At 38.7% G+C, this 23,333-nt stretch overlaps 1 protein-coding gene across 1 annotated transcript in view; it reads right to left on the bottom strand.

Moving 5' to 3' along the window:
* MAP3K19 (mitogen-activated protein kinase kinase kinase 19) overlaps positions 1–21,948 on the bottom strand; it is a 41,988-nt gene extending 20,040 nt beyond the window's left edge. Inside the window, exons 1-5 of the mRNA XM_059392823.1 lie at positions 21,864–21,948; positions 19,262–19,377; positions 7,433–7,529; positions 2,276–2,354; positions 1,122–1,375 (exon numbers count right to left, since the gene is read on the bottom strand). Of these exons, the coding sequence (XP_059248806.1) occupies positions 1,122–1,375; positions 2,276–2,354; positions 7,433–7,529; positions 19,262–19,377; positions 21,864–21,885 (568 nt within the window). The 5' untranslated portion in view covers positions 21,886–21,948. The remainder of the gene's footprint in view (positions 1–1,121; positions 1,376–2,275; positions 2,355–7,432; positions 7,530–19,261; positions 19,378–21,863) is intronic.
* Between the last annotated feature and the right edge of the window lie 1,385 nt (positions 21,949–23,333).

Below are 23,333 nucleotides of genomic sequence, written 5' to 3'. Positions count from 1 at the left end.
AGCCGGCAAACTGAGAGACTTTCAATCCAGTCAGGGCCTTGGGTTTTCCCTATCTAGGAAACAGCGGCCAAGAGAAAAGCCTATCTGTGCATACTGACACTTGGGGAATCCCTCACTCAACCATCTAGGTCTTTCTCTGCCCATTCAACTTGCTCCCTGGAGCACACAGCACTTTTTAGTCCCAAGAAACACAAATAGATAGCCAAGCCAAGGAACAATGGATGTGTGAGGAAAGCCTCTGGTGTGAAAATACAGAGAACAAAACAAACGGAAAGAACAGAGTTCAAAAGAAACGGAGACCATGAAAAACCATCATGGTATACTTTATGCACCTCTTCTCGGGAAGCTCAGCCGGCAAACTGAGAGACTTTCAATCCAGTCAGGGCCTTGGGTTTTCCCTATCTAGGAAACAGCGGCCAAGAGAAAAGCCTATCTGTGCATACTGACACTTGGGGAATCCCTCACTCAACCATCTAGGTCTTTCTCTGCCCATTCAACTTGCTCCCTGGAGCACACAGCACTTTTTAGTCCCAAGAAACACAAATAGATAGCCAAGCCAAGGAACAATGGATGTGTGAGGAAAGCCTCTGATGTGAAAATACAGAGAACAAAACAAACGGAAAGAACAGAGTTCAAAAGAAACGGAGACCATGAAAAACCATCATGGTATACTTTATGCACCTCTTCTCGGGAAGCTCCTGGAAATGCACCCTACTGAAAATCCTGCCCTGACAGCTTCTCTGCTCTGCGATTTCTTTTATTGCAGTAAGCCAGTAAATGCACTGTGTTGAACTACAAACCTCCGGTTTGTCCCCGGAGGTTTAAGCCAATTGGTTTACGACAGTGGTGAGCAAATACCAAAGACAGCATTGCCATAAGGGAAAATGCTGGCACCAGGGCTGCTATCTGGTAAATAAGTCTTGGGCTAGAAAGAATGGCAAACTCAAATCCTGGAGGAAGGCATCTTCCATGTAAGCCCCCAGATTCCCACAGGTAAACATCAACTAAATACGAGTTCACAGTAAAGATTTTTCAAACATTCAAGAAAAAGATGATAGATAGATAGATAGATCATTTATTGGCAGAAGAATAAAGGGGTCACTGTGATTGAATGAACTCACCTTCAGATTTTCTTTGCTGTCCCTTCAGAAAGTGAGGAACATCTTCTCTGACTACAGACATGGAGACATTTGGTTCTAAGCAAGGTCTTGGCAACACAAGACCCACATGCTCATCACAGAGCTCCTTGGAACTTTCCTCGTTCTTCAAAAGTAAAGGTCCCATGGTCAGCGTCTTGGTCGGGAAGTCCACCATCTCATTTGGGAGAGAAACAGCATGTGCTCGTGCCCATTCTCCATGCACTGGGGCTATCTGACTAAAAGGGAGGACAGAGTTTCATGCAAAACTTACTCCCTGTGTTTTCTGGATCTCCACTTCTCAGTCTAGCCTGATATCACCAGAAAGTTGGAGAACTATTTCCAAGTGGTGCTGCTGAATGGAAGAGATGTACTCTTGAAAGGACAAGACCTCTCCACCCTCTGACTCACGCCCCACATCATCTGCGTCCCTATTTCCCTGGGCAGAGAAATCAGAGGGGGAAAGTGCAGACATAAGGGATGCACTCTTTTCCTTCTCCCAAAGGCATTAGCTGGCTCAGGACTTCTCAAACTATCTTTGGGAAAGGACCAGTTTTTAAATTTTCCAATCCATTGTGGAATGACACTTTTGTAGCATTCTTATAATAAAAGTGAATTATTATAAGAATAAAACAAAAATCAAAACCATGAAAACAAAACCCAGTTTTTTCATTATCAGATCAGTGAACCTAAAATTACCTGGTCACATTGGAATACAACTTTTTAAGTGTTTACATTTTCACCTTCTGTCCTGACTTCATCACGGACTGGTAATAGAAGGACCACAGAATCACATATTAAGTGGCACTGCTGTAAGGGTCAGCAAACTCTGCCCTAGGAGCCAAAGTCAGCCTTCAGTCTGTTTTTGCAATTTTATCAGATCACAAACGTACCCATTTGTTTTCATACTGTCTATGACTGCCTTGGAGCCACTACTGCAGAGCCGAATCATTGCAACAGAAGCCACATGACCCATAAAGCCTAAAATGTGTATCATCCAGCTCCTGCCACAATAATATTTACTACAACCCCTGCTTTAGAGTGTTTTTTGGAGGGTGGATTACTAAAAATGTAGGTTACCACACAAGTATCCCTTTGTACTTAAATTTCAGCCTAAACTTTCAAAGAAAATTCCTTACGTGTTTTCTTGCAAATCTTCTTGGCTCACTTCTTGGAGATAACTGACATCTCTTGGAAAAGTAACAATAATCTCAACACCTGTAGAAACACATGATGATGATAAAAAGAAGAAAGTAATGAATGCCAGTGACATCTGGGAACTGAGTATTTTATTTCTGGTTATTTAGCTAATGCTTTTAATAATTAAAGAATGTGGAATAGAATAGAAAGCCCAGAAATCAACCTACAACTCTATGGTCAATTAATCTATGACGAAGGAAGCAAGAATGTGCAATGAGAAAAAGACGGTCTCTTCAACAAATGGTGCTGGGAAAACTCGAAAGCTATGTGCAAAAGAATGAAACAGGACAACTTTCTTACACCACACACAACAATAAACTCAAAATGGATGAAAGACCTAAATGTGAAACCTGAAACCATAAAAAATGTAGAAGGGAGCACAGTTGGTGATATCTCTGACATTGGCCATTGCAACATTTTTCTAAATATATCTCTTGAGGCAAAGGAAACAGAAGCAAAAATAAACTATTGGGAGTACACCAAAACAAAAAGCTCTGCACAGCAAAGGAAACAATCAGCAAAACTAAAAGACAACCTCGTGAATGAAAGAAGCCCTTTTCAAATGACATATCTGATAAAGTGTTAGTATTCAATATATAACTTATATAACTCAACTCCAAAAAGCAAATATCCAATTCATAAATGGGCAGAAGACATGAACAGATGTTTCTCCAAAGAAGACATCCAAATGACAGATACATGAGCAAAAAAAAAGTGCATAACAAAACTTTTCAGGTATGAAATAAAGATTTATGATGAGCAATGCTTTCTCCCTGGATGGAGCAAACAAGACCTCATTCTGTACAACTAATGACACCTACTGCACACAACCACTGGGAACTTTCAATGAGCTCATTTACGTGGCCCCCTAGTAACTTGCTTGTGTGTGAATTTTGATCAACTCCTATCTGATTCCATGGAATGATTTCCAGTATAACCCTTAAGACAGAAAGTTCCAACTTGTAGAATCAATGCTTGCTTACAATATAACATGTTAAATTTACATTTAAAAACTAGTGTGAATCATGCTACTTTAAGGTTTGGTCAGGTATTCATATACTCTTATTAAGTATACGCCAAGCCTAACCCTTTGTGCTGAAGATACAGAAATAAACAAGGTATCACTGTGACCTTAGTAAAGACAGCAAATAAAAAAGCACAGAGTGTATCAAGTTAAACCCTGTGATAGAAGTATACAAATGTTGTTGCAGGAACATAGAGATGTATCCTTCTAGAACAACCCGGTGCTTGTTCCAGTCTTCAGTCCTATCTCTTAGGGCCGTTTAGTGAGTCTCCCTAGGCCTAGAAGAGCTATGGTTTTAATCAGCCCCACTGATAGAATGCTAGGAAGGAAGCAGAGCAGAGAAGATCAAAGAGGGGTATGAATCAGACAGATCTGGACCACCTCTGCTCTTCGTGGGTGACTTCGGGAATGTTCCTGAATAATCTACCTTTGGTTTTCCTGATGTTTTCCCAATATGATGACATGACTGCAGGTTTTCTAATAAATAGCAAGGAGCACGTGTCTAAAAATGAGGCTTCCCTGGAATGGTCAATATATTCTTAAAATTTTTTCAAAGAGCCTAACCACCACACTATATATCAGCACAAAATGAGAGGCTTGGAATTCAAATATAAGGAATACCTGTGTGACTGTCTTTGTGGAAATTGTTAAAAACTAATGGTCCTATCCTAATTGTTGGTCCTAAATTGGGCCGGGGGGGGGGGGGATTATAGAACATGCTGGCTCTGAAATCAGCTGGGAACATACAGATGTTCCCCATTTTGTCTCTCTAATAGTGCGAATGGTTGTGGGAACCTCTGAACCTACCCAGTGGGCCAGAAAAGATTTTTACATGTAGAAGTAGAACCCTTGCTCCTGAGTGTGCCCTTCCGCTTAAGAAGAGGTAAAGTAAGCCTAGCAGAAAAAGGTTACGGTAGAGAGAAACTAAGGCAACGTTTAAATATAGTCAGAAACAATTTTGCAAAAGAGGTGAAAATGATATTCAAAGTGGGAAAATGATCCTTAATTTGCTAAAGTTCAGCCATTTTTAAAATGAAAACTGAAAAATGGCCCAGTCTAATTCAGTCAGTGATGAAACATTATTATCTCCAGAACTGTGTTCCTTTCCTGTGTTTTCTACTGGTTCTGTTTAAATTGATGGGCATCAAAGTTCAAAATATTTTGACACCCTTTCCACAGTTTTATAATTTCCTAAACTGTGAATCTCAACACGGATTTTTTTTTTTTTTAACTATATTTTCCAGTCTCCTTTGCCACTCGAGTTCAGAAAGCCAACTGGAGAGCCAGAGTCTTTTCATGAGTTACATGAAAAAGGTAAGATGCAGTCATCGTTTTTGCTGGTGTTCTTGTCTGCAGGTGGATGAGTTTCCAAGCTTGATAAGTGAGCAACTTCCTGGTTGGGGCAGAGCAACGTAATGTGGGGGTGAGCAGCCGGCTTTGAGATGTGATTACCAGAATTCTTCCTGACAATCGAACCTAGAGTCTGTCCTTCTCCTTTGGCTTTTCAATGGTCTGTGAGTTTTCTAATATATTTTTTTAACTTCCTTCATTTCTAACTCAATTAAATTTTGTTTTCTGCAACAAGAATCCTGATGGATACAGTGCATTAAAAATTTTCAAGCACAGTACTTTTAGGAAATAGATTCTTATTCCATTTATGAAGAGAGGAATTTTACATGTTCAAGGTAGTCTTTGAGGTTTGCATCTGATAATTGTTCTAGGAACTTAGCTGATTGATGAATGCAAGAAGATTTTTATACTAAGGAAAAAGATGAGGGTTGTTTTTTTTTTTAAGATTTTATTTATTTATGTGACAGAGAGAGAGAGAGCACAAGCAGGGGTTGTGGCAGGCAGAGGGAGAAGGAGAAGCAGGATCCCCACAGAGCAGGGGGAGCCCAATGTGGGACTCAAACCCAGAACCCCAGGATCATGACCTGAGCCGAAGGCAGTTGCTCAACCAACTGAGCCACCCAAGTGCCCAAGATGAGGAATTTTTTAGGGGTGGCATAAATTGTACTTTATAAATTACCTTCTATAAAAGCCTATAATTAAGCTAATGCAAGCTGCAGGAATATTTAGCTGTTAAAAGTCTATGGGTGTGATCTAAACATTATAGAGTTTATATATATTTTGGTCATACTCCCTTTTGAATAGAATACAGTGAACAAAAAGATAAACTAAATGATTAAATGTGTGTATCTACAACAGGATAGAAACTCACATGGCATATACATAAAGTCTGTATAAAGTGTGCAAGCACTTACACATCAACAACTTCAAGTATGTTAAAAATATATAAATGGGAGTTAAAGAGACTTATTGATACTTAAGATGAATACAACGCACACTAGTGCTCCACACGTTTTTTTTCTTTTAAAGATTTTATTTATTTATTTGACAGACAGAGATCACAAGTAGGCAGAGAGGCAGGCAGAGAGAGAGAGGAGGAAGCAGACTCCCCACGGAGCAGAGAGCCCGATGTGGGGCTCGACCCCAGGACCCCAGGATCACGACCTGAGCCGAAGGCAGAGGCTTTAACCCACTGAGCCATCCAGGCACCCTGCTCCACACGTTTTTGTTTCACACTTGTGACTTGAAAGAGTAACTACTAAAGACTAATAACTATGAGAAGAAAATATACCAGAAACATAATCGCTTCTTTCAAATTTGAGAAATTTCAAGCAAAATTTTAAGCAAGAGCTCAAATTCTAAGCAAGAGCTTAGTGGAGGTGTTACATATGTGCTATGACTCCTCTATGAAAATTTTTTATATTTTAAATTTATAAAAAAACTATAAACGTTTTAAAAGATGTTATTTATTTGAGAAAGAGAAAATGTGAGCAAAAGAGCGAGTACAAGGAGTGGGGGTCGAAGTGGGAGGCAGAAGGAGAAACAGGCTTCCTGCTGAGCAGAGAGCCCGATGCAGGGCTCCATTCCAGGACCCTGAGATCATGATCTGAGCTGAAGCCAAAAGCTTAACTAACCGAGCCACCCAGTTCCCCCTGACATTATAAATTATTTTAAAAGAATTAATTGCACCTCAAATGGCAAGTCATCTCCAAATAGAGTAGAATAAACAAATTATTTAATCTCTTGGAGGGTACTTGGGATACAACTGTTCTGAGAACTCTGCTTTGAAGTGTTCAAAAGTCAAAGTCAGACCACAAGGGGTGTTTGGAAGAGGGCCAGGATTTTTTAAATTTTAATTATTTAGTTATTCTCCACCCTAAGCCTGGACAAAGGAGATTCCAAGTGAGTTTGAGAGAGACAGGAGCTCGACAGGAGAGGGCAGCATCGCATAAGAGGCCAAAGGAGATCGTGGTTGGGCCGGCACTGCGGTGTTTGAGGAGGTTCACAGGGTTGCAGAGAAAAGAATCAAAGCGGACAGCTTCCCTGCAGAGTTAGAAATGGAAGCCAGAAAATTACCGAAGAGAAACTGGAGCAGTGTGAATAAACATTTAATTTAAGAAATTTATAGGTGAGTAGACCATTGTGATCTTTGTGAAGACCATTTTCTGAAGTGAGAATCTGCAAATACCTTGTGCTCTGTTAAATGCAAAGGCATTCATGGATATGACAGGATAACATATTTGGAATGGGTGTTGTTCTGGAAAATTCCAGACGTATGTCCTCATGGAATAAAAGACTGAGACTTGGGGCTTTAGAGCCTTGTTCAGTTCCCCATCTTTTTCAGAAGAGAGAAGCCCTGGGATAACAGCTGATGGAGAAATGCTTGTTTCTGGAAGAGAACAGATCCCTGGAGCTGATGGAAGATTCTGAGAGGAAAGAAATGGGGAGAAAGATGTTATCGGACAAAAAGGAAAGCGGGAGAGAGTGAGGTGAATCAAGAGAGAGACATAAGAGAGATGGCCATTTTAGCTGGCAAGTGGCCAAGACTCTGATTGAGATAAAGATCAAAGGATAGGACTGTGAGTGGGTTTTCTTGACCTTTGAGATTTTCTGTGTTTTCAAAGTTCTCTACCAAGACTACTGAAATTGGGGTGGCGGGGTGGGGGGAGAGTGGGGTCCAAATAATCAGTGTATACAATAACACAAATAATAGCCCAGATACCTTCTGTCCCGGATTGCCAATCTTGTCCATCACCACTTGGATCTCCTCCTTCAGTAACCAATATGGAATGACTACAGTCCTCATCTTGGTCAAACTCCTGCAATATCATGAAATAGCAACTCAATTATTTAATGTACTACTTTGTTGACAGAATGAATAGTAATTTTGGGGGGTGCCTGTTTGGCTCAGTGGGTTAAAGCCTCTGCCTTTGGCTCAGGCGGTGGTCCCAGGATCCTGGGATCAAGCCCTGCATTGGGCTTTCTGCTCACAGAGAGCCTGCTTCTCCCCTCTCTGCCTGCCTCTCTGCCTGTCAAATAAATAAATAAAATCTTTAAAAAAAAAAAAAAGAATAGTGATTTTTCTAATAGTGATTTTCTAAGACAAAATGAATAGTGATTTTCTAAGTTACACACGGTGGATTCCTTTTAAGTTGGAGAAAGTATTTAAGACCGAAATAATGGGAAAAGTATCTCCTCCTGAGCACCAAGCTCAGACAGTCCCATGGACATGATTAAGTGCATAATCGAAAATGAAGATCAAAGCTGAAATCACATGGACACATAGAAATTATACTTTTCATCATGTCAGCATCCAGGCTGCTAAGCTGCCACGAATTCTATCTGGGCTAACTGGAAAGAATCCTTTGGCCACAGCAGTGAACAACCCCAAAGGAACGTGATTTTTTTCCATAACGCCTCCCAGGGGCATCATTTACAGTTGGCAAGGATGGAAAACCTGCCCCATATGGAAGCTGCAGATATAACTCTAGACTGAAAGGAGACAGCAAAGCTGATTAAAGTTTTCACTATGACAGCTTTCTGATCTAATCATGGCATGCAACCTCTCAAGGAAGGAAAAACTTCCTTTCTACCATGTAGAAAGTAATCATTATGCTAAGAACCATGGTTGAAAACCAACTTGATTTATGAAAAGTAATCCCTAACTCTCCAAATGAGAAGTGTTTTCTTATTAGAATTCATTGTTGTCAATAGGTTCCTTCCTTAGAAGTTGTTGCGTCCAGTGATTTTCCCCTATTTAAAGTCTATAACAGTGATAGAGGCAAGAGGTTTTTAAAATACCCCCTCATAACCCGGAAGTTACAATGAGCTCTCTGGCTTCTCTTATCTGCGTGAGCCACCTATTTAAGGGAACTGGTGGATATAAAGTCTTTGCCTTAAGCGCAGATGCCTGTCACACAGGTGGGCAAGGCAGTCCATCACAAAGACTCTGATATTCATAACCAGTCAAGCTTGGGAATCTTTTTCACTTTGTTCATTTTAATTATCACAGAAAATACTAAAAGTAAAATCCTTCATTTACACTGCCATTAAAATGTTTTAGGTATTCAATCATAATAACTTCATAGTCATACATATTACGCAGTAGGACCTGCTTTTTAAAGCATTTCCTATCGCCTGGCAAGGATTAGGAACCCTGTCTCAGACCATCCCGGTTGTCACTGGCAAATAGGAGACCTGGGCTGGGTCACCCTGATACTAGGCTGCTATGAATTTCATGGCTTGCTCTTCTCTGCATTTCAAAAATTCTACCACTATGGGGCACATTTCTTCTCCATCCCATTAATTTACAAAGGGGGAGTGGGGAACTCTTTTTAGAATATATAGAAATACAAAAAAAAATGTTTTTTAATGCAGTAGAAAAAAAATCTCCTATTATCCTACAAATGAAAAGCAAATTCTGTTAACATAGAAATAATATTTCCTTAGTCTTTTTCCAAAGTATTTAAAAATATAGTTGCATCAAAAAAAAATATATAGTTGCATCATACATTGTTTTGTCCAGGTTTTTCACTGAAGACAAGTACAAATTACATAGCAATTTCCTAAGTAAACATTATTTTAATGTAATTGTAAATTCTTTCCTTCAACAAATATCTATCATAACAATGTTTAGTTAAACCCGTGAGTCTTACAATAGAAGCCCATAATGTTTATTAGGCAGTTCTTAATTCTTCAATATTACACATTATGCTGTGAACATCCTTGCAATGAATACCCCAATTTTGTATTATTTCTTTTTTTTTTTAAGATTTTATTTATTTGACAAACAGAGACCACAAGTAGGCAGAGAGGCAGGCAGAGAGAGAGAGGAAGGGAAGCAGGCTCCCTGCTGAGCAGAGAGCAAAATGCAGGGCTTGATCCCAGGACCCTGAAATCATGACCTGAGCTGAAGGCAGAAGCTTAACCCACTGAGCCACCCAGGCGCTTCTGTATTATTTCTTTAGAGTAAATTTCTAGATGGAATTATTGATCCAAAGAGTATGAGCATTTTTAAGTTGTTTTACACACATTACTTTACCTTTATTTATTTATTTATTTAGATTTTGTTTATTTATTTGACAGAGATCACAAGTAGGCAGAGAGGCAGGCAGAGAGAGAGAGAGAGGAGGAGGAAGCAGGCTCCCCGCCAAGCAGAGAGCCCGATGCGGGGCTCGATCCCAGGACCCTGGGACCATGACCTGAGCTGAAGGCAGAGGCTTAACCCACTGAGCCACCCAGGCGCCTCATTTTTATTTAATTTTTTAAAAAGATTTTACTTATTTATTTGACAGAAAGAGAGAGAAGCAGAAGCAGGTTCCCTGCTGAGCAAGGAACCTGATGTGGGACTCAATTCCAGGACCCTGGGATCATGACCTGAGCCGAAGGCAGATGCTCAACCATCTGAGCCACCCACTGAGCCTCTTCACCCATTACTTTAGAAGTTTGCACTTACTACTTACACTCTACCAGCAATGCATGAGGGTGTTTTACTACATCTGCCCCCTTAGCAAAATTATCACTTTTCATTTTTAGGGATATAATACATGAAATTACTCATCTTATTGTTCTTTGAATGTGTACACCTTGATTAGTAAAAAAGTTTACAGATAGTTTCACATGTCTCTTGACCCCTGAATTTTTCCGTTATAAAAAAATATATTATATATATATTTATATATACTAAATATATAATATTTATATAATAAATGTATATTTATATGTATTTATATTTATATTATATAAATTATAATATAATTTATATTATATAATTAATAATTAATAATATATTATTATAATATAATATAAATTTATATTATATATAATATAAATATATAAAAATACATATAAACATATATAAATATATATTTATTATATAAATATTACTAAATAAGAATATCATTTATTATTTAATAAATAAATAATAAAATTTGATTATTATTAAATATTATTATATTAATATATAATATAAATACATATAAATACATATAAATATATATTCTATATTCTATATAATATATAATATCTATTATATAAATATATAATATATTTATAAATATGTAAATATTATTAAAATATAATATATATAATATATATAATATATTTATAAATATATAAATATTATAAATATATAATATATTTATATATTTATATAGTAGATATTATATATAATATATAAATATAATTTTATATTATAAATTTATTATTATTATTATATTATAATTTATATTAACATAAATACAAATATATACACACATATATAAATAAATATATAAAAAATATGTGTGTGTGTATATATATATATATATATATAGTTTTTGTTTGGATCCTTAGTCTGGAATACTCTATGAGACCTCGAAATAGATTTCTATGATTTCACATAATTACAGCGACACAATGAAATTTTTATGTTAAGCTTTGGAAAATAGCAGCCTTCATATGGAAGTCTTAATATACGATTGGTCTTCACATCAGGTATCTGTTATTAATGAGCTGTGATCAGTCTCTATTGCTCAGTTCATTTATTAGCTGGTCCTTTTGGAAAATCTGAAAGATGCAGAGTCTGTGCACACCTACCTACAAAAACCCATGATGATGACTAGCATTTACATACATAGTGTCAGACACTCCTCTATGCAACTTACACATATTAACCATTTAATCCTCACACTAACTCTAAAGGTAAGAACTGTTGTTTTCTTTTTACACACAGGCCCAGAGAGGTTAACCAAAGTTATGTAGCTAGCTAGTGGTAGAGCTGGAATCACACTCAGACTCTGAAGTCTGGTTCCAGAGCCCTTAACCTTCTGCTTTCATGCTATCATGAAATGCCTAAAATAAGGAATCTCAGGGCGCCTGGGTGGCTCAGTGGGTTAAGCTGCTGCCTTTGGCTCAGGTCATGATCTCAGGGTCCTGGGATCAGAGTCCTGAATTGGGCTCTCTGCTCAGCAGGGAGCCTGCTTCCTCCTCTCTCTCTCTGCCTGCCTCTCTGCCTACTTGTGATCTCTCTCTGTCAAATAAATAAATAAAATCTTTAAAAAGAAAAGAATCTCAAAAAGAACCAGAAGGTGTCTGGGTGGCTCAGTAGGCCAAGTGTCTGCCTTTAGCTCAGGTCATGATCCCAGGGTCCTGGGATAGAGCACTGTCAGGCTCCCTGATAAGTGGGGAGTCTGCTTGTCCTTCTCCTCCTGCCCTTCCTCTCTGCTCATGCTCTTTCTCTCTCAAATAAATAAATAAAATCTTAAGGGGGGGAAAAAAAAGGACCAGAAAGAAAAGAATCAATAACAGTAAGCAAAATTAAGAGACAAGAATACTAAAACCCAATTTGTAAGTTTTGCATGGGGGAAAAAAAAAAAAGATATGTGACACCTGTAAGTATCTGACGACAATTTCTTCCATAGAATAAACTGAAAAAACCATAAGCATCACACATACACAAAAAGGATACAAAGAATAACATATACTTTGAAGGTCATCATGGAAATGAAGACTCTAAAACAGAAACAGCTCCAGATTTTCTAACTTCCTTTAGAATGATAAATATGAAAGACTTTAAGATGTACCTGGGTGCCCCAAGGAGGACAATTGAAATAATGACACTCAGTCATGAGTGAAGGAGAGAAAATATTAGAACAACCCCAACATAAATGGATTTCATAAACCACTGACAATGGTGCAGGAGATAACAATAGACTAGAAAACAATAGACTAGAAAAAATAGACTAGTATAGTATTCGAATCTCAAACAACGGAATCCCAAACATACAGAAGAGAAAAGAGGCAGAAGAAACATAAGTAATTAAGTTGGAAAGGAAGATTCTTCTTAGATGAAAGGGGATTGGGAGAGGCTGTAAAGTCTCGCAGGGGGCAATCCCACAAGTAAGGCAGCTGCCTATTTTCGTAAATGAGAAAAACCTATTGCAGACAGCAAAAAAGAAAACCAAGCTTTCATTCAAAGAAAAGAAGTGAAGGATGACCTTGGGTTTTATGATTTAAACCCTAGAGAAAGCACAAGAAGAAAAGGCAAGTTCAATAGTCAGAGTCTGTTTCTCCCTCAGAAATGACTTCAAAGTTATTTCAATCATAATAAGAAAAATATGGAGGGAAGGCTCAGTAAGTGTTTTTAAGTTGCATGGAAAAAAATGTACTACTGTAAAGGGATGTTTAGTTCTTTTACAAAAGAAAATTGCTTAAACATACCATAAAAAAATGCAAAGCAAATGTGTTTTTGTTTACCAATTTCTAATGCATGACTGTTACTTTCAAGATTAGTCTCTAGGTATTTTATTTCAATTACTATATAATATTAGTAACCAAAACCAAGACAACCTTCAATGTTGTGACAAAATGTGCTCCTTGCAGGGTTGCTCAGCCTCACCCCTACTGACATTGGGACTGGATAACTTGCCATTGTGGGTATGATTCTGTGCCCTCCAGGATGTTTAGCAGAATCCCTCAGCTCTACCCACACTAGATGCCAGTTGCCCCTCCACCCCAGTTGTGACATAAAAAATGTCTCCAAATGCAGTCAGATGCCCCCTGGCAGGAGGGCAAGATCGCCCCCCTGTGGAGAACCAGTGTATCAGAGCAACTCTGGTTTGGTTTTTGTTTTTTAACCTGCTTTAAAAAATTATAAATTCATGGGTGCCTGGGTGGCTCAGTGGTTTAAGCCACTGCCTTCGGCTCAGGTCATGATCTCAGGGTCCTCGGATCGAGCCCCACATTGGACTCTCTGCTCAGCAGGGAGCCTGCTTCCCTCTCTCTCTCTCTGCCTCCCTCTCCATCTACTTGTGATTTCTCTCTGTCAAATAAATAAATAAAATCTTTAAAAAAAATTATAAATTCACAAAGGAAAATACTCAAATAGTATTAAATAAGCTGGGTTTTTATTTCTTTATTTTTTAAGGATTTTAAGTACATCCACTGTGGGACTTGAACTCACAATCCCAAGGTCAGGAGTCACATGCTCTACCGAGTCAGCCAGACACCCTTACACTGTTTTTTAATATTAAAAAAATAGTAAGAATAGTATTAAAATACACATTTCCATTCTACCTCATCCCATCCCATGCCCCAAAGGAGTCCTGATTTAACCATTTCTATACATATATTTTAAAATATTTTATTTTTTTAAGACTTTATTTGAAGGGCGCCTGGGTGGCTCAGTGGGTTAAGCCGCTGCCTTCGGCTCAGGTCATGATCTCAGGGTCCTCGGATCGAGCCCCGCATCGGACTCTCTGCTCAGCGGGGAGCCTGCTTCCTCCTCTCTCTGCCTGCCTCTCTGCCTGCTTGTGATCTCTCTCTGTCAAATAAATAAATAAAATCTTAAAAAAAAAAAAAAAAGACTTTATTTGAGTGAGAGAGAGAGCACAAGCCGTGGGAGGAGCAGAGGGAGAGGGAGAAGCAGACTCCCTCCTGAGCAGGGAGCCCGATGTGGGGGTTGATTCAAGGACCATAACCTGAGCCAAAAGCAGATACTTAACCAACTGAGCCAGCCATGCGCCCCTAAAGATTTTGTTTTTAAGTAATCTCTACAACTGATGTGAGGCTTGAACTCACAGCTGGAGATCAAGAGTTGCATCCTCCACCAACTGAGCCAGCCAGCTGCCCCCAACCATCTCTATATTTTAATTTCAAATTAATTTCAATGTGTGTCCAACTTACATGTTTTTTAAAAAGTCAAATAATGGTAAAAACTTTTAAGTAAAGGTCATCAGTGTCCTTCCCCACCCTTTCCCTCTAAGGTAACCACTTCCAACCTTTTAATTGTTTCTTTTGATATTTTCTTCCATATCTCTAGCTGATACAATAGTCCTGCTATCTCCTGAGTCATCAAAATAAAATATTACCTACTGACTTTTTATTATGTAGACAGTATCATATTCTTATACCCCCATTTTTATTTCTGTTTTGTTTTACTCATTTTCTTATATTTTTTAATCCCTAAATCTTCCCAACCTCCAGTGATTTCTCCACTTGGTTAAATATAGGAGATAATATATTAGTTCCATTGCTTTCCTGGAAATCCCCATTATCCTGCTCTTCTCCCCTCCTCCACCCCAAATTATTTCAGCTCTTTGTTCCCTAGACTTGATACATGGCTGACACCTTGGAACTTGCCTTCTCCATAATACCAATGATTCTCTATCTCTTGTGTTAGAGTCCAGATCCCCTGCATCATGGTCCAATTTTCCTTCTTTATTTTTATCTATTCCCTTAATTTTTTTTAAAGATTTTTTTAAAGATTTTATTTATTTATTTGACAGACAGAGATCACAAGTAGGCAGAGAGACAGGCAGAGAGAGAGAGAGGAGGAAGCAGGCTTCCTGCAGAGCAGAGAGCCCGATGTGGGGCTCGATCCCAGCACCCTGAGATCATGACCCAAGCCGAAGGCAGAGGTTTTAACCCACTGAGCCACGCAGGTGGCCCAAAGATTTTTTTTTTTTTTTTTTTTTTTAGGTAATCTCTACACCCAACATGGAGCTCGAGTTTACAAACCCAAATTCAAGAGCCAGCCAGCTGCCCCTCTATTCCCTTAATTTAATAGGGCACATAGTAGCTTCCTTAAAAGGTTTTTGAGAAGTAAAATGCTTGAGTGTTAAGTATGTCTGAAAAATTTCTTTATTCAATTCTAATACTTGATTGATAGTTTGTCTGGATATAGAATCCGAGGCTGGGAAAAATTCTTTTCTCAGGTATTTGAAAGCATATGCCTCCCCTTGCCATTACCTTCAATTTAAGTGTGGCAAACATTCGGAAACGTGCATAGATCCGTAAATTTTTATAAACTGAACACATTTGTGTAACCAGGACCCAGATCAAGTAAAATAATTCTTAGATATAACATGAGAATTAAGACCCATAAAAAATAGATGAATTGATTTTCATCAAAATCAGAAACTTTTGGGGGCACCTGGGTGGCTCTGTTGTTAAGCGTCTGCCTTCAGCTCAGGTCATGATCCCAGGGTCCTGGGATTAAGCCCAGTGTCCAGCTCCCTGCTCAATGGGAAACCTGCTTCCCCCCTGCTTCTCCCTCTCCCACTCCCCCTGCCTGTGTTCCCTCTCTTGCTGTGTCTGTCACATAAATAAATAAAATCTTAAAATAAATAAATAAATACAAAAAAACTTCTGTTTGATGAAAGCCAAGTTACAGAGATGAAAATAACAATCCAGTTCTTCCTATTAACTAGTAGAAAATATTTACAAATCACATATCCAGAATACATAAGGAATTCTCTAAACCCAACGCTAAGAAAACAAACCAATCAGAAAACTTTAAAAAGTCTGAACAATTTATGCTAATGGGGAATAGTAAACCCATGAAAAAATGTTCAACATCAGTCATTAGGGAAGTGCAAATTAAAACCACAATGAGAGACTACCATACATCTATTAAAATGGTTAAAATAAAAAATACTGATAGTGCTAAATGCTGGCCAGGGGACAGAAAAACTGGACATCTCATTCATTGCTAGTGGGAATATAAAATGATAAAGGAGTGCCTGGGAGCTCAGTGTAATAAATCTCTGCCTTCGGCTCAGGTCATGATCTCAGCGTCCTGGGATCAAGCCCTGAATTGGGCTCTCTTCTCAGAGGAGAGCCTGCTTCCCCCTCTCTCTCTGCCTGCCTTTTGGACTATTTGTGATCTCTCTCTCTCTCTTTGTCAAATAAATAAATAAATAAATAAATAAACAAACAAATAAATAAATAAATAAAATTATAGAGCCACCATGGAAAATTGACAGTTTTTTAAGAAGCTAGGGCACCTGGGTGGTTCAGTGGGTTAAGCCTCTGCCTTCAGCTCAGGTCATGATTCCAGGATCCTGGTATCCAGCCCTGCATCAGGCTTTCTGCTCAGCAGGGAGCCTGCTTCCCCCTCTCTCTCTGCCTGCCTCGCTGCCTACTTGTGATCTCTCTTTCTGTGTCAAATAAATAAATAAAATCTTAAAAATAAAAAAAGTTACACAGACATTTACCATATGACCCAGTAAATGGATTCTTGGACATGTATCCTAGAGAAATGAAATGTATATTTATACAGAAATCTATTCACAATTGCTCATAGTTGCTTTATATATAATAGCTCAAAACTGGAAACAACCTAAATGACTCAACAAGTGAATGGTTAAGTAAACTGTGAATATCTGTGCCATAGAATACAACTTAGCAGTGTAAAGAAAACTTAATAGGACTTGGGTCTATCTCAAGAGCATTATGCTGAGTAGAAAAAGCCAATCTGAAAAGTTTTTATGTATGGTAATTCCATTTATATGACATTCTCAAAATGACAAGATTATGGAGATGGAGAACAGATCAGTGGCTGCCAGGGGTTAGGGAAGGGAAGAGGGTATGGCTATGAAGTCACCCTTGTGGTGGCAGTTTCGAATTTTTGATTCTGGTGATTCAGGGGATGAACCGTCACAGAACCAGGGGTGCCTGGGTGATTCGGCTGGTTAGGTGACCTAGTCTTCGTTTTGTCTCCAGTCATGGTCTCGGGGTCATGGGATTAGCCCCCGTGGGGCTCCCCATTCAGCATGGGGACTCACTCTCTAAAACAAATAAATAAATAAATAAAATCTTAGGAAAAAAAAAGAAATGTCACAGAATTGTATACTCAGACACACAAAACCAGACAAAGAAAGAAAAAAGAATGTATGTAAATTCTAGTGAAATCCAAGCACGGTCTGTAGTTTAGCTAATTGTAATGCATCGATGTCAACTTCCCAGTTTTGACAATCTGCTATAGTTATGATAATAGTTCCCATTGGGGGACGCTGGTGAAGTTTACACAGGATGTCTTTGTACTATTTTTGTAATTCCAATAAATCTATAATTATTTCAAAACAAGAAAGTTTGGTTTGTTTCTTTTTTTTTTTTTAAGATTTTATTTATTTATTTGAGAGAGAATAAGTCGGGGGGAAGGGCAGAGGAAGAGGGAGAAGCAGACTCCCCGCTAAGCAGGGAGCCCTACATGGGGCTCAATCCCAGGACCCTGGGATCATGGACTGAAATGTAGGCAGAAACTTTACTGAGCAGAAACTGAGCACCCAGGCGCCCCAAGAAATTTTTTCAAATTAAATTTTTGGTTTTTGTTTCCTTTGTTGTTTTGGGATGATTTTTCAAAGGAGAAAGGGACTGAAAGGTCTTTACTCCACCATCTCCAAAAGTCCTTATTGTTGTTTATAAATATTATACTCCATACCTCATTAACTTTTTTTTTTAAATAAAGATTTTATCTATTTATTTGACAGAGAGAGAGAGAGAGAGAGAGCTCAAGCAGGGGGAGCAGCAGGGGTAGAAGGGAAGCAGGCTCCCTGATGAGCAGGGAACAGGACACTGGGCTCCATCTCAGGACCCTGGGATCATGACCTGAGCTAAAAGCAGAGGCTTAACCAACTGAGCCACCCAGACATCCCCCTCATCAACTTTTAAAAATAAACAATTTGTGGCCATATTTTTTCCTACCAATAAAATATAGGGTAGCAATATTTTTAACTGTCTGGGCTATGTTAATTTTCATAAAAACTGAAAAGGTACAAATGAGTACACAGTGCAAAGTTTGTCTCCAATTCTCTCCCTGTAGGCAACAACTGTTACCAGTTTATTGTATATATGGTGTATCAGTCCACAGTTTTCTATGGATTACACTGTTTGTTACTAGTACTGTTACTGAACTGTGAGGGACTTTTTGTGGAGTCATTCATCATAGCAGGGGATTTTTGGGGTGTGGTGGTGACTGTGGCCAAGAAGAAGCACCTTCTTTGTGGTACCCTCTGATGGATTTGACATGATCAGATTAATGGTCTTCTCTTTTTCCACATTTACACACATAAACATAAGCTATATTTTATTATTTAATATGGGTCCAAAATTCTGTGGTATTAGGTATACACACACACACACAATGCACAAGACTCCAAGCTGACTAGCTAATTAGTGGTCTGAGATTAAACCTGTGGAACACTGTCTTACTTTTTTTAAAATTTATGTATTTATGTATTTATTTATTTGACAGAGTGAGATTTATTTATTTGACAGAGAGAGATTAGGCAGAGAGGCAGGCAGAGAGAGAGAGGAGGAAGCAGGCCCTCTGCTGAGCCTGATGCAGGGCTGGATCCTAGGATCCTGGGATTGTGACCAGAGCCGAAGGCAGAGGCTTTAACCCACCGAGCCACCCAGGCGCCCCGGAAACACTGTCTTATTAAATGTGCTTTCAATTACTTTGTGATTACATTAAAAATATAATTGTAATGTGCGATTGTTACAAAATATTCAAGCAATACAAATGAAGTTGTCGATGGAGTAGGTTATTCATTTTTTGTTAGTTTTTTTTTTTTTAAAGACTTTATTTATTTATTTGACAGAGAGAAATCACAAGTAGATGGAGAGGCAGGCAGAGGGAGAGGAGGAAGCAGGCTCCCTGCTGAGCAGAGAGCCCGATGTGGGACTCAATCCCAGGACTCTGAGATCATGACCTGAGCCAAAGGCAGTGGCCTAACCCACTGAGCCACCCAGGCACCCTGTTAGTTTCTTTAAAGAAAAAACATCTTACCTCGCTGCTGCTGATGCTTTGCAAGATTATATTTCGGTTTGTAGTAACTGTCATTGTACTGGGTGGAGAAGAGTTTGTATCATGAGAAATGTCAAGCAATGATTCAGCATGTCTTTCTGCCAAAAGAAACAGGAAAATTTGTTTTGATAAGACTCATCTCTCTCAATTTCATAGGAAGATCTAGCTCTTGGTTCTAAAACCAGTTCCATTTGTCAAAGATTTTCCTAAAATCATGATCTGGGATCCTGATGAGGCTTCAGGCAATAATTATCACAGGAAAGGGTGTGAGGACAAGAGTCCACAGACTGGATAGGTTTTTGTTTGCTTAAAAAACAAAAGTTAGGCACAGTGAAACCTAAGTGAAACCCCTAGTAATGGGCTGGAAATTATATCTGTTCTGTAGTTGCTAAGACCAGGCACATTTTCTGTCTAACACTTGAAGCCAGATTCAATTGGCAGAGTTCTGAACACCGAACGGTGAACTCCCAGGTCGTTACTGAGGGACTGTGGTCTCCTATGCAGCCCTCCTGCTATCATGACTTTTTCAAATAAGGGCAGGCTCTTTGATAAAAACCTCTTCCTCTTCCAAGATCTCTTCCAGTTATTTTGTAACTGATACAAAATTGCACAAGGTTTATCTCTACTCGGACCCTCCATATTTTCCTTCCTTACTCCGTGCAGTCTTCTGCCTCTATCCTATCACTGAAACTTCACACTTCCTTACCACATCTGCTTTGCAACCTCTTTTCCAAGTTGGTATTTTCCTACACCTTGCTTCTTGCAACTCTCCCCAGTTCCTTCTTCTCTGTCTCACTGCCCTTGGGTCCCTAAGTGCACACCACTCCCTAACTGTGGGAATCCCTGCTCTGCTCAGCCCTTTGCAATCCTCCAGTGATCTTACCTGCTCGCAGATCCTCACAATTCCCTTTTTGTAGTGAACTCCCAAATACCAACTCATCCCCTCCCACAACCCTGTCCTACAGAACATTGCTACTTGAAAGGCAAGGTTCCATCACACACAGTGCTTTAGAACTCATTACCTTCAATATCCTCACCAAATAAGAGTGGTCTTCTCTTTTGTTGATTGTCTTTCCATCCCCCACCCCCCCTTCCCTGGGCTGAAACTTTGGAATCAAATTGAACTCTCCTGACTTTTGTCTCATCACTAAATGCTCACATCACTAAATGCTGTGAATTTTTCTTCCACAATAGCTCTTAGGGTCACTGCACCCAGCTCCTGGCAGGCGCAGTCCCACACCAAACCCAGGACTCTTCTCTGACCATTGTCACCACACACACACTTCTGTACTCTCTTAATAGAGCTCCCTGCTATGAATCTCTTCCTTCGAGTCCATTCTACACAATAACAACAGCTTAATTTTCCTAAAACATGGCTTTCATCACTCACTGGCTTAAACTTCTTTAGCAACTCTATTTTATTGAAAAAAATCTGCATTCAATCGATCTTCAATGGACCCAGTTTCTTTTGGTATCTAATCTTACTATGTATTCCTGCTCCCCAACAGGAACTTCCTAGTGTCTTGTTTGCCCCTGGTATAAGTGAGGCTCACTTACACCATGATGCCTCTGCTCTACAAAATCAGATCCCATCGCTTTTCAAGGACCAGGTTGTGTTTCACTTCTATGGTGAAACCTTACTTGGAACGGCCTTGTTCCCAGCCCAGAAGCTTCAGTCAGACAAGAAAGTCAAGCAGCTTTTACAAGGTCACATGTTACTCAATGAAACTTCTTTCATTCTACTTTTTTCTCTGTGACTATTTCTATTTCTTTGTTCAGACTCTCTCTCCCTACTTGTATCAAACCTTGTCTCTTTTTCTCTTCCTTCCAAATCTTTTTTTAAGGATTTATTTATTTATTTTGAGAGAGAGATAGAATGCAAACAAGCAGGGGAAAAGGGGAGAAAATCTTTCAAGCAGACTTCCCACCAAGCTAGGATGCCGAGGTGGGGTTCGATCCCACAGCCCATGAGATCAGGACCTGAGTAGAAACCAAAATTTGGATTCCCAACTGACTGAACTACCCAGGTGTCCCTCTCTTCCTTCCAAATCCTATCTAGCATTTAAGGACCATAGTATGTCCCTTCTCCTCTTTTAAGCTCATGAAAACCTCTTTCTCTCCTGACTTACATGATGTGTCCCTGACCAAACTAAATACTTTCAGGAGTTTGGGCTATGTCTTAGATTTCTTTGCATCCCCCAGAATACTTAGTCATGGGCCTTGTATATAGTCACTGCTCAATAAATTGCTGCTGCCTTGATATCTTTATTTATTTATTTTTTTAATATCTTTATTTTTTTTTAAAGATTTTATTTATTTATTTGAGAGAGAGAGAGGGCATGAGAGGGGGGAGGGTCAGAGGGAGAAGCAGACTCCCTGCTGACCAGGGAGCCCAATAGGGGCCTCCATCCCAGGACTCCAGGATCATGACCTGAGCAGAAGGTAGTTGCTTAACCACCTGAGCCATCCAGGTGCCCTGCTTTGATATCTTTAAATGAATCCATCAAATACACATTGAAAAAGAAAGATTTCTAATAAGGCTTTTCAATAAGGGGAATTTTGAAAGTGAAATAGAAGTACTTACCTGGTTTTGGCATAGAATTCATTAGAATGTCCAATAATTGTTGTTTCCTAAAACTTTGTATTTGTGACACATAATGTATTGCTGATTTTCCACTAAAATCACAGAGTTTAGGATCTCTAGGAAGAATAAAATCACATCAAAGATAATTCAGTTAAATCTATTGAGGAAAGAACCAATATAAGAGGAAAAACATTGACCTCGAATAAATAAGAGCAATCATGTAGTTTGGAGCTGACAACAATAACTTCAAAATGTAAGAGAGAGTGACATTTTTAAGTAAAAAGATTATGTTGGATATCTTATTTCTACTCCCAATCTAAAAAATTCCAATATTTGTAGAAAATGTCCAACTTTGGGCAAAAAAATTCATAATTCTTTAATGATGAGTAAATTAAGTGAAGATTGAAACAAACATCCTGATAAACTATTGTCTTATCATTCCAAATAGATGACTTGATTGCTTTTTTCCTTTTCAATGATTTAGCTAACTGCTTACTTTCTTCATAGTTCTTTTATTTCTAATGCTAACAGCTAGCTTTTACCATTCAAAATAGTAGAATGGCATAGAATTAAGTTGATATGTTTATTTCACAGGCTCTCGTTGAGTGGATCGGATCTTGGTCATAAAATCCCTCTGCATGATCTTTTCATTTCTCTTTGCCTTGCTCTGTGATTATTAAGCCCACTGACTGATCTTAGCACTCCTTCAAAAGCACAAACATCCTCTCTGTGTCATACTGAATCCTAGGATTAGACATCAGCTCAGAGAGATCCAGAAGGTAAATGATGAGAGCCCTGTTGACAGATTAGGGAGAGGGAAACAATGATTATACTTGCTTTGCTAGTCACAGTCTGGGAAAAGGAACACATCAGTCGTGGTCTCCAATGTAACAGCTTTGAATCTGAATCTCCTTATTGCTACGGGACAGGATTTTTTGTTTTTGTTTTTGTTTTTTCACAGGACAGGTTAATGTTTTATCATCTGCAACAATTAATCTCTTACAGCTTTTTCTATATTGAAGGTCATGATTCAAAAAAATAGCATAGGACCCAGAATCAGGGGACAGCACTGCCTTGATATGTGGCCATAAGTCATTTAACTCATTGGGACTTGAGTTTGCTCATTTGCCTTGATTAGTGTTTCTCAATGTGGTGTTTTTTGATTTCCTGTATTCTGGACCCCACTCCAGGCCTACTGAACACCATCTTCGGAGTCGTGTCCGGTACTCTCCATGTTAAACAATCTCAGTGGTTTCTGAACACTAAAGTCCAGGGTAGCTTCAAACTTCCGTCTTCATCCTATTATACTAACTGATCCTTTTACAATAGCTAATGTTCTTAACTCTACTTTTGTTCTTGAAACTCCCTTTCCTCTTTTATTCCTAAAACAAAATTCATACGAAGTACTGAATTTGATGACAAGATATCTAGTTGTTAGGAAACTACAATTCTAACATGAAAAACTGTTTT

The sequence above is a fragment of the Mustela nigripes genome, chromosome 3 (genome assembly GCF_022355385.1).
Source record: "Mustela nigripes isolate SB6536 chromosome 3, MUSNIG.SB6536, whole genome shotgun sequence".
Classification (NCBI taxonomy): Eukaryota; Metazoa; Chordata; class Mammalia; order Carnivora; family Mustelidae; genus Mustela; species Mustela nigripes.
Note: the sequence above shows the minus strand (reverse complement) of the source record. Positions and strands in the feature narration are given on the sequence as shown.